Raw genomic sequence first — 16,330 nt, forward strand, 5'->3', positions numbered from 1 at the left:
ATAACTTTGCTTTCCCGCTGGGGGTTAGTGCCGTCAGTGTACCTCACGCGGTTCGCTGTAGGCATTACTTGAAGTTGCAGCGTGCCTTCGGCCCCTAGCTGCAACTCCTATTATTACTTTTACTGCATCTCAGGTCATATTCTCTTTTTTCCCACTTACTCTCCACCCTGACAATTGTTTCGTCATTATTTTCAGCGCTGATTGACCTTATCATAGTTCTCAGCGCTTGTCTTTTGTCCTAAATTTTATATTCCAGTTCCACTTCCTATACCTTTTATGGTCTGGTGGTTTATTATTTGTCATTTCCCCCAAATTAGAAACCGGGCCACTGATTCTGGGCTCGATTGTCTTTGCAACTTTGTATTATTAATCCTCTTTGTGAACGCGGATCTTTTCTCGTTGACGGCGCAACATCTGTTCTCTTTCCCAGCTTCTGGTGGCGTTACTCACACTGTTGGATTGTGGAACAGGTTCCCTGAGGATGTCTTGTAATTGGTTCTTCAGAAGTTTAAATGACGGTGTAATGCATTACTACCTTCAATGATATTCTTCTTGCATTTTAATACATTTTTATATCTGTTACTTTTTTTTTTCTTCTTTAATAAGTGGGATCTCTTCTTTGTGTATTTCCCTTTGCCTCCTCTTACCTCTTCCTAATGAACACCGCAATATTCCTCTGAAGCTTGAATTTCAAGTCAATTAAGGGCCCCTTTGGTGAAATGGTTCCATACGAATAGGGTTCATCTTCTGATATAATAATAATTAATAATAATAATAATAATGATAATGGTTTTCTTTTTTTTCCATTGTTTTTGGATGCTGTTTCACATCTCAAAATAATAGCTATAATTCCTGAATGTTGTTTTTAGCATCAAATATAATCATCCCACGACGGGGCGGAACAACCTCGTCGTTCGTTTTCGTCTTATCTCGCGTCGTCGTTGTCGCCGGCGCAATTTGGATTGTCTGACGGAAAAAGATAAGGACCCTGGCTCCCCCCCCCCCCAACTCCACCCCCCCTCCTTCCTCAAGGTTCTGGTGCGATATTTTTTCGCCCTAGTTTTTTTTTTTTCAACTTATCTCTTCCTTAATGGGGGGTTTTGTGGGGGCGGGGGCGGGATTGGCTATCTTTATTACCTGCGTGTTTAGTCTTCGTAGGTTCCCGACGCTTTGTCTCTGTCTGTCTGTCTGTCTGACTTGTCTCTTTGAAGTGTGAAGTCTGAAGCCTCTGTGGCTATTGTTGGTTTTGTTGTGTGGTCTCGTTCGCTTTAGTTATGTTGGCGCTGTTCTTTTTTAAAAATTTTATTTTTTTCGTGGCACTTATTCTTTGGGCTAGGATTGTGGGTTTGTGTAATTATATATACACTACTATATATATATATATATATATATATATATTATTAATTATATATTATATACATATATATAATATATATATATATATATATATGTATATTTATTATATATATATATATATATATATTATAATTCGTTAACATTTACCTTGTGAACTTGCGGAAGACCGTCTAGTAACTCTAATCAAAAGCTAACGGCCTTTTTCTCCCCCCCCCCCCCCTCACACCCCCTACACCCCCGTTCATGATTTATCTTGTCACTGGAATAGGCGACTCCTCCTAAATGGGATTTAGATAGCCCCTGGTGAATGGCTGTCTTGATAGTTTGCTTTTAAGTAAGGATTCTGATTGATGATGGGGGGGTTTTGAAAATAGAAAAATTTTTGGTACTGCTGGATTGGCCAATTTGACCACATACCATGAGCTGTGATTAGCGATGAAGCCGTTTCCTCATATATATATATAATATATATGTGTGTGTGTGTGTGTGTAATGTCTTGGGTGTGCCTGTGAGCATGTATATGTATATACTTAATTTGCTAATGATCAGATAGGAAGATTTAGTTATGGTATTGACATGAATGGAGAGAGAGAGAGAGAGAGAGATAAAAGGATAGTTTTTAAACTTTAAGAGAGAGAGAGAGAGACAAAAAACTAGCGATAGCTTTTAAACCATAAGAGAGAGAGAAGAGAGAGAGAGAGAGAGAGAGAGAGAGAGAGAGAGAGAGAGGAGAGAGTGTATCTCTGTAAGAACGAAACGTAGTGCGTGTAGCCTTCTCTTTGTTTTCAGCAGTTGAACCTGCCAGAGGGGACCAGCAGCTTTATTCTGTAATTGGGTGATGACGTATTTTCCTCTCTATGTCACAAGGCTGTGTTTAAAGTGAAGGGATTTTGATCCGTGGTGCAGTGAAAGCAGGGAATTAGTTGCTGCTATTACTAATACTAATACTGCTGCTGCTGCTGATAGTATTATTATTATTTGCAGCAAGAATCATCGAAGAGTTACGCAATGATTTTGACTGAAATAACGTTGAAAGTATTAACGGCAGTTGTTACGTATAGAGTCCGGTTTTCTATAATTTCTAAGGGGTATTCTCTCTCTCTCTCTCTCTCTCTCTCTCTCTCTCTCTCTCTCTCTCTTCATCCACCCACGGTCCCTCTTGCTGTATTTCACCTCGTTGTTCCATCATTTTCTCATCTGCAGATCCGACCTCCTACCACCCCCCCCCCCCCCCGCCCCCCCCCCCCCCCCCCCGCCCCCCACCCCCATTCCCAATCCAAATATTTTCCATACCTTTGTTTTTCAGATACATTTCAAGTTCGCCTTTTCTGGCTTGCTGATGGAATTAAGTCTCTCATTTCTTTTGAATTCCTGCTTTTTTATTTTTAATTATATTTGAATTCATTTCACTCTCAGTGTCCGTAATACTTGCGGTCGTTTTCTGTTGCAATGTTGATTTTGAGGAGGCACTTCGCTATTTGTCATTCTGTAGCACATTTTGTTCCCCATTTGTTATTTCCGATGATTTTCCCATTCGGAGGCCGTAGGAACGGGCAACTGTAAATACCTTGGTAACTAGTGCCTAAGGGAGAAGGAAGGAAAGATACTAATCTTTGTAAATAATGCTTGTATAAGAAGCCGGCAACTGCTTAGGTGTAAAGATGGTTAATAAAATTGTGATTTTAACACCTTCAGCCAATTTCCAAAAAAGGGGGTGATTTTTGGGGGAGGGGGATCGGGAGGAAAGGGGGGGGAAGGGGCAATGGTAAAATACAACACTCCCTCCCCACTCCCCATGTTAGAAAATCAAATCGTACATCTATGAAAAATTAAATTAATTATGAATTCTTTCACCTCTACTAAAACTTCAGTAGAAATGCTATTATCTGCAGTTTGGAAAGGTGGAGAGTCATTTTTTCTTTTTAGTTTTGCTTATACATTTTTTCTATAAAATTTATTGTATTTCTTTAATAATAATAATAATAATAATAATAATAATAATAATAATAATAATGATAATAATAACAATAATAATTTAACCTGCCCTTGGAAATTTTTTCTTACCTTGCAATATTGTCAGTAAGTAGCTTTTCGAGCCAGGTCTCTCTCTCTCTCTCTCTCTCTCTCTCTCTCTCTCTCTCTCTCTCTATATATATATATATATATATATATATATATATATTATATGTATGCATATATATATATATATATATATTATATATATATATACTATATATATATATATATAAATACGTATATATATAAAATCTTCTTCACCCCGTCATTCTTCCCCAGGTCTTCCCAACAACCTTTCTCCTCCCCACCTCCCATTCCTGTATATCCCAACCCTAGTGCCTCCCCCCGGTCCTTCCATCCATCCCCCCCCCCCCCCCACCACCCCCCCCCCCCCCCCCCTCCAACCAAGTACCCCTGCCGTCCCAGCAGCATTAGTATCTGTTAAGTCGCGTCATTAGGAGGATTGGGAAAAGAAGGGTCATCCCCTCTCGTTAATGACTCTGCCTCGTGTGATTTAGTCACTTACTTCTTCCTCTCTCTCTCTCTCTCTCTCTCTCTCTCTCTCTCTCTCTCTCTCTCTCTCTCTCTCAAGAATGGGGTTTGTTGAGAAAAATAGAACATTTCTTTTAAAATCTTTATAATTCATTTTAGTTTTCATGCCGCCTTATACTTATGTATACATACTATATTATATATATATATATATATATATATATATATATATATATATACATACTGTATACGCATGTGTCTTTACGAGTTTACTTACCTCATCCTCGTGCAACCCCATGAATCGAAACTCGAAGGTGAATCACTCTCGTAAAGTGGAGACAGAGAGAGAGACAGAGAGAGAGAGAGAGAGTAGAGTTTGCTAAAGAGTCTAGTTGTAGTCTTCCCCCCCTCGCCCCCTCCCCCCCTCCCCCTGCCCACGTACCCTATCCGAAATCCAACTGGTGTCGTCAGCGGGTGAGAATTTTTGTGGCCATACCCCGAGTTCCTCTCTCTCGGCGGATTTTTGTGGGAGGTCCTTTGAATCGCGTCCAGCAAACTTTCTCTCTCTCTCTCTCTCTTTTACTCTTATATTCATCGCCTCTCGTGTTTCCGTGCTTTTGTTTAGTTGGTATCTGGTTGTGTTAGATGCTTTTGATGGAGGTGTCTTGACACACAAACTATATATATATATATATATATATATATATATATATATATATATATATACATATATATGTATGTATATATATATATATATATATATATATATATATATATATATATATCTCCACAGGTGAAAATAATAGGTGGGGTGTAGGTCCTGACCAGTTTCGACTTTTATTCCAAGCCATTGACGAAGGACTGGAATGGCCCTTGGAAATAAAGTCGAAACTGGTCAGGACCTCTTATTTTTCACCTGTAGATATGTGTGATAAATGAATCACGTGCTAAAGTGATTATATCATATATATATATATATATATATATATATATAATATATATATATTATATATATAATATATATATATATATATATATATGAACATTATATGTATATATAGTTATATACACATTGTATATAGTACATACCTCTCCAGAATGTTTCCATTTCTTTTGTGATCTTATATGTTATTGATGGGATTAATTAGACTCGCTAGCTACCGAAGAACTTGAAATGCCAAGAAAGTGGGGCAGACCCACGTGTAGTTTTGGGATATATTTGCGTAGCAATGCCTATTTTGTCATCGTATGAGACAAAATAATGGTATCGAATGGAATCCATTTGAGCAATGTTTATCCCTGTAATTTAAGCGCCTCACTGGCGTGGTTGGTATGGTGTTGGCGTTCCACCTCGGTGGTCGCGGGTTCGATTCTCGGCCATTCCATTGAAGAGTGAGAGTTGTGTATTTCTGGTGATAGAAGTTCACTCTCGACGTGGTTCGGAAGTCACGTAAAGCCGTTGGTCCCGTTGCCGTATAACCACTGGTTCCATGCAACGTAAAAACACCATACAAACAAACAAATATCCCTGAAATTTTTCCCGCGTGCAACAACGATAGTTTGCTGGTATTGTAATTCATATTTCAGTCTTCCCTTCGTCCAGGGAAGGTTCAGCCTTGCTTATCAATAGTTTTCCTTCAAGTTGACTGAGTGATGTAGTGCCTCTCACCCTCGCTTATATCACCGTCTTGAATCTCTAGATCGGATTTACCTTATGGGTAATATTACATTATAACTGCTTTAGCGTCGAGAAAAGAGGCGAGGATGAGGAACAGTTTACGTCATGCGGAGAAAGATTATCACTATAATCATCATCATTTACCGTCGCTACCATCATCATCATTATAACAATGCAACACTATTCTCTGGACGAACCGTCCGCGTCACGTGACTCGCTCTTAGTATTTTGTGGGAGTTTTGGACATTTGCGAAAATGGGCCAAATGAGTATGACCCCATTTTTTGGTGTTTACTTCAAAATGCTTATTGCCGATGTTACTATTCGCATTGTTTTTGTTGTTGATTGCAGCATTATAGCTGACACTTGTTGATATTGGTTCATCTACTACTGCTGATTTTGTGTTATTATTATTATTGTTATTATTATTATTATTAATTTTTCTTTCTTTCTTTCGCCAACAGGATAGTGTTTGTGTGTGTTCACGAAAAGCAGTGCGTTGCAGGATGCATGATGCCCCGTCATATATTGCAGTGGAATAAGAAATAAATAGAAAAGTAAAACCAATTAATAAAAAGCCTCCAAAGTGAATAATAGAGAAAAATAATTTTTAAAAATCAGAAAAATTAGAAAGAAAGAAAAGTAAATCAATAGAGAGAGAGAGTGTGATCGCTGATCATCGCTATTCAATGGCCGTGAACTGTCTTGAGATGCCGTTAGAGGGAATAGCATGTGGGGAAGCGCTGCAGAAGGCGACGAAGGGAAGCGCTCCGGAAGACAAGGGGAAGGGAGTCGTAGGCGTGGAGGAGAGCCAGTAGAGAAGGAGGATAAGGAAAGTAACAGCAGGAGCAGCGAAGAAGGCTTCTTCCATCAGGAGGGCTCTCGATGGAGGCATGGATGATCATCATCATAATCATATTCATTTTTGTCTTCCTCTGCATCGTCTGCTGTATCATATGGAACTTCTTCCTTGAGCAACACTGACCCGGTCGAGTTGAGACCTGCTTTTTTTTTTTTCTTTTTTTTTCGGTGGCCAGGGGGAGAGAAGAGACGGAGAGAGAGAGACGGGAAGACGGATGGACGGACGGAGAGATATGGTGAGTAATGCAATATTTACTTTAAAGGAAAAAAAAAAAAAAAAAAAATTGGGTGTTTGTTTGCTTGCTCGTGTTTCTGGTCATGCGTGGATCTTTGCTTGTGTGTATTTTTTCTTAAATATTGCTTGGATGAGGGTGCATTGGGGAATTAATTGATACAGTACTATGTACACACATTTAGAAAAAAATATATCTATATATATATAGAATATATATATATCATATATATATATATATATATATATGATATTCATTATAATCTATAGACTATATGGTAATGAGGAGTCATGAGTTTCTGTCATTTATTGATATACCCATTATTCAATTTTAGAGTTATATTTTTCACGTTTGAAAACTATTACTCTCGTATTGTTTGTTTGTAAAATGTAAAATATTTTAACCCATTATCTACAGTAACTTGGAGCCGTCGGTATTCCATGTTTGGGTAGATAATAAAGAGATATTTTTATTGCGCGATTTCATAACTAACCGGAGCTTAACTAGAAAAAGATTTCCGTTATTTTGTAAAATTTCAGTTGCCAGTAATAGAAGATACATCTTGCTTTACGTGACGTGCATGAACTAGTAAATAAAACCTGGATGCTCTGTTTACGTTCACTGAACGGATTTAGACAAATAGAACGCGACCGTTTATAGTTAATAGTGAAATATTGACGCATGGCCGAGTCTCCCGTTTCGTCGTCAATATTAATCCTGATGTATTTGCCATCAAGAGAGGGGGGGGGGGTGCATTGTGGGTGGGGGAGGGGTATAAGGTTGGGGGGGCGGGGTTGAGAGGGCAGGGCACATTCGTTCATAATCCCTTGTATCAGAATCGGCCTACAATAACGGCCTTTTGCGCTTTCCTTTCTCGTAGGAAAAAAAAGAAAAAGAAAATCGAAATATTCCTATTTTACTCTATAAACATTTTCATTTTCATGTTCGTGACTGGTATTGCGCAACAATTTTCAAATGTCAGTTTGGACATGATTCAGGATGTTTATTGGATTTGATTGCAGGCCATATTTAACGTAATGGCAGTATCAATAACGCACTCGTGCATGGCAGTGTTATTGCAGCATCCATTGCGTGGACTTCGATGCTCTTCCTCTTAATGTTGTCAATGTTCAATTCTGACTGTTTCATCTTTCGTGGAATTTCGGAGGTAAACGCCCTATAATTTGCAATTGAACATGCCATCTCATTTTCCATACTATATCATTCATACACAAAATTTATGAATTTCGTACATTTTACACATGCGCGCGTACACATACACATATTTATTATATATGTGTGTGTGTGTGTATGCATGCGTCCGTGTGTACATATGTATATATGAAAATATATCTATAATATGTGTGCCTTTGTGTGTACCCAAAAATACACCCACACACATTTATATATGTATGTATGTATATTTATATATATTTATATAAATATTCTATATATATTAAGTATATAAATAATATATATTATATATATTATATATATATAGTGTGTGTGTTGTGTTGTGTGTGTGTGTATGTATACACACACACACAAACGTATATCACCACACCCTCCACGACGTTCCAGAAATCCAGCGGAAAACGGTTTGGGTCTCGGCGGCAGGAAACCTGCTTGCTGCTACAGATATTAAAGCACCGCTAGCTATTTGTTCACGAGGCAATTATGCATTTCCTTCCAGCGCTGACTGGCGCTGGGATCATCATCTCTTTGTGAAAGCCTTTGGCAGATATGCTCTGGTTATGACTCTGTGCCTAGTGCTAAGGTTTTTGGTTTTGTTATATAATATATATATATATTATAGTATATATATATAATATATAAATTATTATATAATTATTAATAAATATATATATATATATATAATAAAATTAATTAAAGTATATTATTTATTAATATTCTATATATAATATATATATATATACTATATATATTATCTATATATATATATATATATATATATATATATATTTAATATTTTAATATAATATTTATATATTATAATATATATGTATAATAGCTGTTATATATATATATATTATAGGATATCTATATAATATATATATATAACAAATAGAGTGAGCTAGATAGACACTCTTCTCTCTCTACTCTCTCTCTCTCTCGCTCCTTCTCTCTCTCTCTCTCTCTCTCCTAATGAAGCACATTCTAGGAAGTTTGTCGAACTCTTCCTCAAAAGTTGATTAAACTAAGTTGTAACCCATTCTTTCTAATGTGATCATTATTATTATTTTTTTTTTTTCACCAGGCTAACAAAATGCCATAGTCTTCATCGTCTCCTTTTAGTAATTGTAAAGCTAATAGAGATCTTATTCATTTTTTATTTTTACCTTCGTTAATTATTTACTTTGTTCTTCGTCGCATTCTTGTTCTTCAGTTACTCTTTCCTTTGCAGATCCGTGTCATTGTTGTCTTTTTATCTGCATTCTTTACTTATCCCCCCTTACCATTGTTGGTCCTCGGCTTTACTCATTTTTATTTGGTTTATTTATTTTGTTTGTTTTAGTTTTTGTTTTTTTTTTTTTTAACTTTCCCCCTTTGGTCCTCACCTTCCCTTCGCTGTTTAATTTTCCATCTGTCTCCTCTGAAATGGAAAAATCTCGGCGTTTTCAAACGTCGTGAGTTGAGAGACAATGGAATTAAACCAGTGGATTTTCAGAGAGAATTTTCTGTCAAGAGTTTGTCCCAAAATGGAAATGGGGGTGTGGGTGGATCCTACTTTCCTAACTCCCACAATGCAAATGCGCGTTCTAAATATAAGTAACAGTATTTACCATTGTCGAGGGTTAAACCAACCCATCAGCCGAAGTATATAGGATTTTCCCCACGCTATATCGCCCAAGAAAGTTAAAAAGTGGGAGGGGGAGGGGGGGAAGTCCCACTTTCCTTACTCCTACAGTGCGAAGTGGGGTTGAACCAACCCATCAGGCGTAGTATATAGGTTTTCATCTCATGTGTATGGTTCATTTGGCGTACTTGTTTATTGGATGAATTATTCAAAATGTTCTGCATGGATTTATACTAAGATTTAACCAAAGTTAGGGCTAGTGAAAATGTGTAAAAGTAACTTTTTGGGGGAGAAAATAAAAAAAAAAACCTTGTGATGGGCGATTGTTCATCCTTGGTGGAGGTTTGCGTTCTCTGAATACGCTTATTAAATTTGTCTCATTGATTTTTAGCAATGATTTGTAGTGAGTTTAGTTTGTTGTCTTTCGGAGGTCGCTTCATATTTTGATAAATACAGCCATAATCTCTGAGGTAGCCTAATTAGGAGATTTCATCTATTACCAATCATTATAGCAAGCATCACCATCTAGTTATTATAGTATAACTAACTAACGTGTCTTGTATATTTCATTGTCAATTTTAAGTAAAACAAAGATTGAATGTCTTTTATAAATCAAGCCTTGATTACTTCCATAGCTTTGTGGTCGGAATTCGTAAACTATCTCATGCCCAATATAGCTACGATTATCCCGCCTCTACATTTGGAAGCTGTTGTTGATGTGTTATGTGAAAAAGGATACAGGTTTTTATTGCATTGCAAACTACTGTTACCATAATGGATGTATATCATTTTTATTTATTTAAAGAAAAATTGTCAGTGATTTTAATGATAAGTTATGGTAGTGATGACAACATTTGATATCAGATGTGATAATGATATCTTGCGGTGATGATTATGATAATCAGTGAAATTATATTAATTCTGGTCATTTTTGTATTGGCTGTTATCCTACCTTTAATAGTAATAATAATAATAGCAGTTTGTTTATTAATAATAATAATGATAATAAATAATAATAATAATAATAATAATATAATAATAATGATAATGATAATAATTCCCGCAATCAAAATAACCACTGGAGAATTAACAAAGTCTAATTTGTCATTTCTTGGCTTTTTTATTTTTTTTAAAGACGAATTATTATGTATTACATAATTTCAACGCTTAAGAATGTATAACAGTTATTTTACAACGGCATTATTCATTTTATCTTTGACTTTCTATTCCCTGTCTCTTGGTAGCCACTCTAGTATCCCTTCATCAGCACAAGGAGAGAGAGAGGGAGAGAGAGAGAGAGAGAGAGAGAGAGAGAGAGAGAGAGAGAGAGATTTATGTTAAGGTCATGAGTACGTTAAGGAGAGGTACGAGTCGAAGTAGTCAGCTCCTTAGGAAGTCCTGAGAGAAAAGGAGAGAGTGAGAGAGTGATTATAATGTCGATGTGGGCGCCATTATTCTCGCTAGTCCACTTCTAGAATTCGTCACCTCTCTCTCTCTCTCTCTCTCTCTCTCTCTCTCTCTCTCTCTCTCTCTCTCTCCTGCACAAAAGGGGACTGCAAGACATTCGATCTGCCTGGATGAGTCTATCCGTGAAGCCCACTTAATAAACGTCCCCTTAAAACCGCCCTCTCTCTCTCTCTCTCTCTCTCTCTCTCTCTCTCTCCTCTCTCTCATCCCCACGTCCCCTCTGTCTTACCTTCTCCTCCTCCTCCCCCTCCTCCCACGTTATATCGCAAGGTGCACGAGAAAAAAAAAATGAAAAAAACCTCTGCCCACCTCCCCATTCTTTTCAATTCGTGGAAAAAAAAATTGTGAATTTAAATGCTCCCAATTGATATTAACACGAGATTAAGCTCTTTTGTGAAGGAGTGGAATTATGATTATGAAATATTTCTCTTGAATAAAAAAAAAAGGAGTTTCCTCTTGATTCTCCTCTTGATTGCGTCTATTCACGGGTAAGGAACAGATTACATGATTCGTTCGTGATTCGTTCGTGATTCATTCCCTCGTTTTGAATCATTTCTTTTTATAATGTTTTACAGTGGGTGGAGCATCATGAATTTTGAGGATGTATTGATGAGATAAGCTGGCTTGTGAAGTAAAGATGTGATATGATGTGACAAGGATCTTGATGTCAAAATGCTGATGTGTGAAATTATGATTGGATGTTGATGTCAAAATGCTGACTTATGAATTTTTTATTTGATATTGATGTCAAAATGCTGACTAATGAAATTATTATTTGATATTGATGTCAAAATGCTGACTTATGAAATTAGTATTTGATGTTGATGTCAAAATGCTGACTTATGAATTTTTTATTTGATATTAATGTCAAAATGCTGACTAATGAAATTATAATTTGATATTAATGTCAAAATGCTGACTAATGAAATTATAATTTGATATTGATGTCAAAATGCTGACTAATGAAATTATAATTTGATATTAATGTCAAAATGCTGACTAATGAAATTATAATTTTATATTGATGTCAAAATGCTGACTAATGAAATTATAATTTGGTGTTAATGTCAAAATGCTGACTAATGAAGTTATAATTTGATATTGATGTCAAAATGCTGACTTATGAAATTATGATTTGATGTTGATGTCAAAATCTGACTATGAATTTTTATTTGATATTAATGTCAAAATGCTGACTAATGAAATTATAATTTGATATTGATGTCAAAATGCTGACTTATGAATTTTTTATTTGATATTAATGTCAAAATGCTGACTACTGAAATTATAATTTGATATTGATGTCAAAATGCTGACTTATGAAATTATAATTTGATATTAACTGATGTTTAATGAAATTCAAAATGATTTGAATGTTGAATGTCAAAATGCTGACTTAATGAAAATTATGAATTGATGTTGATGTCGAAAATGGCTGACTTTGCAATTGAAATTAATTTGAATATTGGGGATGTTGAAATTCCTGAAACTAATGAAATTATAATTTGTATAATGTCAAAATGCTGAAACTAATGGAAAATTGCATAATTTGATTGTGATGTCAAATCTTACTTAATGAAATTATGATTTGATGTTGGAAATGTCCAAAAATACTGACGTTATGAAAATTATAATATGGATGTTTGATGTCAAAATGAATCTGATGTCAAAATTGCATGGACTAATGAAATATTATGATTTGTAATGTTGATGTCGAAAAATGCTGACTTATGAAATTTAATATTTGATTTGTTGATTGTCAAGAAAAATGGAACTGATTTCAAAAATGCTGGACTAATGAAATTATAATTTGAATTAATGTGTCAAAATGCTGACTAATGAAATTAATTAATTGATGGTTTGATTGTCAAAAATGCTGACTTATGAAATTATGATTTGATGTTGATGTCCAAAAATACTGACTTATGCTTAAATTTAATATGATGTTGATGTCAAAAATGACTTTAACTGATTGTCAAAATGGCTGACTAAATTGAAATTATGATTTTGTGATGTTGATTTTTTGTCCGAAAAATGCTGGAACTTATGAAATTTGATAATTTAAGATGTGATGTCAAATGATACTGAAAATGTCAAAATGCTGAACTGAATGAAATTATTAATTTTGATAGTTAAGTGTCAAAAATCGCTGACTAAATGAAAATTATTAATTTGATGGTTGATGTCCAAAATGCTGCACTTATGAAAATTAATGATTTGATGTTGATGTCAAAATTAACTGACTTATGAAATTATAATTGAGGTGATGTTCAAAATGATATGATGTAAAAAATTGCTGAAAACTAATGAAAATTATTGATTTGATGTGGAAAATGGTCCGAAAATGCTAACTTATGAAATTATGAATTTGATGTTGATGTGCAAAATGCTGAACTTAATGCAAATTATAATTTTTTGATGTTTAAATTGTCCAAAATGGCTGACTTAATGAAATTAGTAATTTGATTGTTCGATGTCAAAAATGCTGACTATGAAAAGTTTATGAAGTTTGATGTTGAATGGTCAAAATCTGACTTACTGAAATTCATTAATTTATGATTGTGATGGTCAAAATGATACTGATTGTCCAAATTTGTCATAAGAAATTATGATTTGATGTTGATTGTCAAAATGCTGACTTATGAAATTTATAATTGTGTTGATTTTTGTCAAAATGCTGAAATTAATGAAATTAGTATTGATGTTGATGTCAAAATGCGACTTAATAAAATGAAATATAAAATTTGATGTATGTGATGTTCAAAATACTGACTAATGAAATTATGATTTGATGTTGATGTCAAAATGCTGACTTATGAAATTATAATTTGATGTTGATGTCAAAATGCTGACTTATGAAATTATAATATGATGTTGATGTCAAAATGATACTGATGTCAAAATGCTGACTAATGAAATTATGATTTGATGTTGATGTCAAAATACTGACTTATGAAATTGTAATATGATGTTGATGTCAAAATGATACTGATGTCAAAATGCTGACTTATGAAATTATAATTTGATATTGATGTCAAAATACTGACTTATGAAATTATAATTTGATGTTGATGTCAAAATGCTGACTTAGGAAATTATAATTTGATGTTGATGTTAAAATGATACTGATGTCAGAATGCTGACGTATGAAATAATGATTTGATGTTGATGTCAAAATGCTGACTTATGAAATTATTATTTGATGTTGATGTCAAAATGATACTGATGTCAAAATGCTGACGTATGAAATTATGATTTGATGTTGATGTTGAAATACTGATTTATGAAATTATAATTTTGTGTTGAATGTCAAAATGCTGACTTATGAAACTGATTTTATATTGATGACAAAACTCCCGCGAGAGGGTGACTGGTTTGATGCAGAAATAAATTAGGGAACAAGGGTGTTTAAAGGAACTGGGTAGTTATTATGTAGAGACATTCATCAAAAGAAAAAGTTAACTTGAGGTAGTGAGAAGTATCAACTGGTGAAACTTGAAATGGCTGTAAAAGTATAAGAATAGGTTTGGCGCATATTCTCTCATCACTAGTTGTAAAGGGATAATACAACACCCTGATGTAATAGCATTATTACTAAAAGCAGTTTAATCCCCGTCTCTCTCTCTCTCTCTCTCTCTCTCTCTTGAGAGAGAGAGAGAGAGAGAGATCTTTGTCATCTGCTAATATTCCATCTCCTTTATGTTTGGTGGCCCTTAATCCAATCCAATCTGCCGCTAGTTCCTCTCTATGTGTATACCTGACTCTCCCTGGAATGAAATAAAGTGAGAGAGAGAGAGAGAGAAAGAGAGAGAGAGAGAGAGAGAGAGAGAGAGAGAGAGAGCTACGCTAATAGCTTTCTAGAGGTTCCCATTCCATTTACGTATATAAGATCCGTTCAACTGGCTCTCAATGGTTCCAGGAAAGGGGTGGGGGAAGACCCAAAACGGGGGCGGGGGGGGGGGGGAGTTAGGAGAAGGGAAGGGGGTTGTTGGAGGTGGGGGTTGCGGGGGGGGGGGGGTGTCGTTTATAGGAGACGATTGGTCAATCTCGTTCTCCGATTAATAGGAAGTGGCTGGAGAGGGAGAGAGATAAAGACAGTATGAGAGAGAGAGAGAGAGAGAGAGACGAGAGCGAGAGGAGAGAGAGAGAGAGAGAGGAGATTGATTGATCGTGCAACTGTTTCATTAAATGTGGTAAGAACAAATGATCATTCCTAGCCATCACACATTTGTGATGTTACTTTTATTTTTGGATTAGGGTCTCTCTCTCTCTCTCTCTCTCTCTCTCTCTCTCTCTCTCTCTCTCTCTCTCTCATGCCAGTATTCATATATGCTAATGAAAATAGTAACCATAAATGTAATAATTTTGATACTAAATCATTATCAGTCTGTTTATGGTAAGCAACTTGATGTTTATGTCACAAGCACACACAGAGAGAGAGAGAGAGAGAGAGAGAGAGAGAGAGAGAGAAAGGGGATGAGAGGATTTAAGGGGAATAACAGACTTCCTCTTTGAAATATACACGTAATTGCGCCATAGAAGGATGTATTTTACTTTCAGTACCCAGTAATATAATAATAATAATAATGATAATGATACTCGTATCCTTTGAATATCTATGGAATTTATTCCGATCCTCCTATCCTTTATTACACCTTATCCTTCAGTATTTCTTAATATCTTTCAATCGCAATTCCTCCATTCACAATCATTTCAATTTCGAGCGCCAACCTTTGACCTCGACTGACCTTGTATTTTTTCTCCTTTAGCCCTTTGAAATGATACCCAGAAATAGCCATTCATAAGCAATGAATACAGGACAGGTCCTCCGTTGCCCAACTGACGGTAATTGCATTCCGCATCAATTCCTCCGAAGAAAACAGAATATCGCGCTCGGACCTCAAAGGGACAGCCGAATTTATTTTCGGGTCACTGGTCTACTCATTTTTTTTTTTTTATCCGTGAATTTTGTGAGTCAATTTCGGTCTTTCATATTCAGTTGTGTGTGGGTGTGTATGTTTTTTTGTATTTTTTTTTAAGTTCTGCATTTTCGTGTTTTAGTTCATCTCGTGTTTGTGTTTATTTGTATACTTTCGTGTTTTATTTCATATGCTAGTGTTTGTGTGTGTGTTTTTTTAAGTCATAAATTTTCCTGTATTAATTTAGATATTCCTTTTTTTTTTGTCACTCATCTCTCTCTGATTCACGCATGCGCAGTTTTTTTCCTCAAAATTATATATCTTTCGTGTTGCTGATTCACATCTCTCAGATTCACACATGCGCTTTTTTTCTTAAATATTTATTTTCGCGTTTCTGAATCACGTATTCGCTGACTATATTTTTCTTGTACTGATGGGGATGTTGGGTTAAGGGAAGAAGGGGGTTTGGGGATGGATGGATGTGGTTATTC

The 16,330-nt window shown here is 35.4% G+C and overlaps 1 protein-coding gene across 2 annotated transcripts in view; it reads left to right on the forward strand.

Moving 5' to 3' along the window:
- Positions 1 to 16,330, forward strand: part of LOC135223521 (treacle protein-like) — a 443,099-nt gene that overhangs the window by 101,035 nt on the left and 325,734 nt on the right. For both annotated transcript variants that reach the window (XM_064261986.1, XM_064261985.1), the window contains exon 2: positions 6,006 to 6,638. In XM_064261986.1, coding sequence (XP_064118056.1) covers positions 6,618 to 6,638 — 21 coding nt within the window. In that variant the 5' untranslated portion in view covers positions 6,006 to 6,617. The remainder of the gene's footprint in view (positions 1 to 6,005; positions 6,639 to 16,330) is intronic.

This window comes from Macrobrachium nipponense, chromosome 10 (genome assembly GCF_015104395.2).
Source record: "Macrobrachium nipponense isolate FS-2020 chromosome 10, ASM1510439v2, whole genome shotgun sequence".
NCBI lineage: Eukaryota > Metazoa > Arthropoda > Malacostraca > Decapoda > Palaemonidae > Macrobrachium > Macrobrachium nipponense.